The following is a 2,743-nucleotide window of genomic DNA, read 5'->3' as shown; positions in this document are numbered from 1 at the left end:
CCCCTCTGAGAGGATTTACCATCTTCTCTTTTGACATGAAGCCAGGCTTTATAAAAAGGTTTGTTGCATGAATTCAGTCCTCCATCTTGTCAAAACTCTAACATGTCTAGACAAAGAGTCTGTTCAAGATGAGGAGCTGATAGGTAATTTTATTTATTTATCATGTGAATATAGGATGTTGATCTTTAGATATTCATGCACCTATTATTGGCTAAAACATTTTGGTTTTCAGTAGTAATCAGTGATCAGAAATCACTAGTAATCAGCACGATTTAAATTAAATTGTAGCTGTCCTGTTTTAGATTAACACATTCAGGGCAGTGGAAGACTGACATCGAGTCAGCCGCCGTCCCAGGATTCATCCAGGCTAGACTCATTGTGGAGGGACCTCCCAGAGACACTTTCATCAGACTTCCAGTGAGTCCAAGTGCTAGTTATGCATTTAAATTCAGGGTCATTGATTATAGTTTAAAACAGACATTTCACACAGTCACTTGAATGATGATAACACTGCATTTCTCTGTAGGGTTGGGGCAAAGGAGTTGTATTCATCAATGGGCAGAATCTTGGACGTTATTGGCACATTGGTCCCCAGCACTTCCTGTATCTCCCAGCACCTTGGCTTAGAAGTGGAGAGAATCAGGTACAGAGCACTCAGAAACTGTAAAGAGATCAACATGATCTGCTTTCTTGAACTATTTTAAATAATCTGTGACATGTAGGTATATAATATGTAGTTTTCCTTCACTCTTTCAGATAATTTTTTTTTTGTCTCAAAGCGATTCACAGAGACCCAGAGCCTGATCCCCCTTAAAAGCCACAGTGTCAGGATAAACACCCTTTTAACAGGAAGAAACCTTGAGCAGGATCCGGCTCGTAAGGAGAACCTTGAAGGAGAGGAGAAGACGAGGGAAACAGGACAGAGAGGATGAAGGAGAGACAGAGGAACAAATATGCACAAACATTACAGAGGACAAACATGACACGTTGCAAAATGGATAATATGATGAGAATTAATATAAATAAGAAATTCCCCATTGTCTATATTTTTTTAATTAAACTAATATAAGGCATGTAAACTAGAGCGCTACAATTTTACTGGATCAAACATATGTCCTTGCTTATTCAGACAAAACTAAATATTTCACTGTACTAAAACAGGACTGCATATTTTATACATAAATATAATTCTTTGTTATCAATGATAGTGCTTTCAGATTTTAATAAGCATAAAAGGTTGTAATGTGTACACACTTTGGGCAACTAGTGACTTTGATACCTGTGTGATGGTCCAGGCTGTGGGTCAGTGAAGAGAGGCTGAATGGATGATAAATATGGATGAAAAATAATCACTGCCACATTTTGCCCTGTATTTACCTCATAAAACCAGCTGACAGTGAGCAGTCTTCTTACTTTAGTTTACCGTTAATCAGCCTGATGGACGGACTTATTTATGGACTTAACTTGTAAGCTAACCGACCAGCCAGAGCAGTGCATCAGGAATGGACATTATAAAAACACAGCGCGCAGCATCAAACTCTCAGTCCAGCATCAGCATACAGTCCTCTGTCTCTCTGCCCGCAGCTCTGCTGTCTGTCCGGTTTGGCCCCAAAACTTCTGTGTTGTTTAATGATCTTAACGATCGATCATTCACGCTGCAATACACAAACATTGACGCACGCTATCAGGACAGAGTGAGACCTCCCTCCTTCACTCCCTGTCCTTCCGGTTGGAGACCCAGAGGTGAGCTGTCCCGCGCGCCCCCTCCCCTCCTCTCACAGCTTCTCAGCATCAGGGCGCCTGCAGCTGCAGGGGGCGCTAATTTGCCAATTCTGCACACAGTGATCTACAATATACATAAAAACCGCCGCGCAGATGATATTTTTCCAACTGCTCGTGCCGCACCGGGCGACCGCGCGGTCTGCCCGTGCCCAAAACCGCCACTGTGAACGAAGCAGGATTTATTGCCAGTTTCTATTCATTTGAGCATGATGAGTCTATACAGTGACACTTTCCTAATATTGGCTGCACTGGTTTGCAAAGTCCCTGAAGTTCACTGCTTGTACAAAGTTAACTCTCCCTCATCATGACAGGCAAACCCAGCTGAAAGTAATGCACACATACACTACACACTGTAGCTAAAGCTAAAACACTTTCTGTATATGAATAACTATAAAGACAAATTCTTCATTAATTTTGAAAATGTACATAAAACAGAAGGATTCAGATTTCACTCCTGCTCTTAACTGTGAGTTTTTGTGTATAATGTACAATAATTCTATGTAATGATGTCATAGGACTTGTTGCCTTGCAACTGCTTTGAAGTTGTAAAAAGTCACAGCAGCATAGCAACCATAGAATGTTATGTTGTTATGTTTTGAATATTGTTCATTTCCACAGTGAGTACACAGAGAGAGAAGCTGCTTTTTTTGAGCTCCTGCAGAAATAAGAAAACCCAACAGATTGACAACCACAGAACAACTGAATTTGGTAAATACTAACAGATAGTTTAAACTCATTTAGACTAATGTAGTGATCTGACCTCTGTAACAACTGAATGATGCACTTTGATGGTACACACAGATATTCTTCCTAAGTGCTGCTGGTGGTTTTTAATATAATGTAACGTCTGTATCAGCAAAGGAACTTGTACTACTTAAATCAATGCAAAAGTACAGAAAGGGTTCAATATTTGAGTATTGTGGATAATCACTGACAAGGTGGAAGACAATTGATGCAGCAT

At 40.3% G+C, this 2,743-nt stretch overlaps 1 protein-coding gene across 1 annotated transcript; it reads left to right on the top strand.

Annotated features, from left to right (window-relative positions):
- LOC114445076 (beta-galactosidase-1-like protein 2) lies at positions 1 to 667 on the top strand. Its single transcript, XM_028420025.1, has 3 exons — positions 1 to 58; positions 303 to 417; positions 527 to 667. The coding sequence occupies exons 1-3, from the start codon at positions 36 to 38 to the stop codon at positions 665 to 667; spliced, it is 279 nt and encodes a 92-aa protein (XP_028275826.1). The 5' UTR covers positions 1 to 35.
- Positions 668 to 2,743: the final 2,076 nt, after the last annotated feature.

The sequence above is a fragment of the Parambassis ranga genome, chromosome 13, assembly GCF_900634625.1.
Source record: "Parambassis ranga chromosome 13, fParRan2.1, whole genome shotgun sequence".
In the NCBI taxonomy this organism is placed as follows: Eukaryota; Metazoa; Chordata; class Actinopteri; family Ambassidae; genus Parambassis; species Parambassis ranga.
The sequence above is the reverse complement of the archived record's forward strand: the minus strand, read 5'-3'. Positions and strand labels throughout refer to the sequence as shown.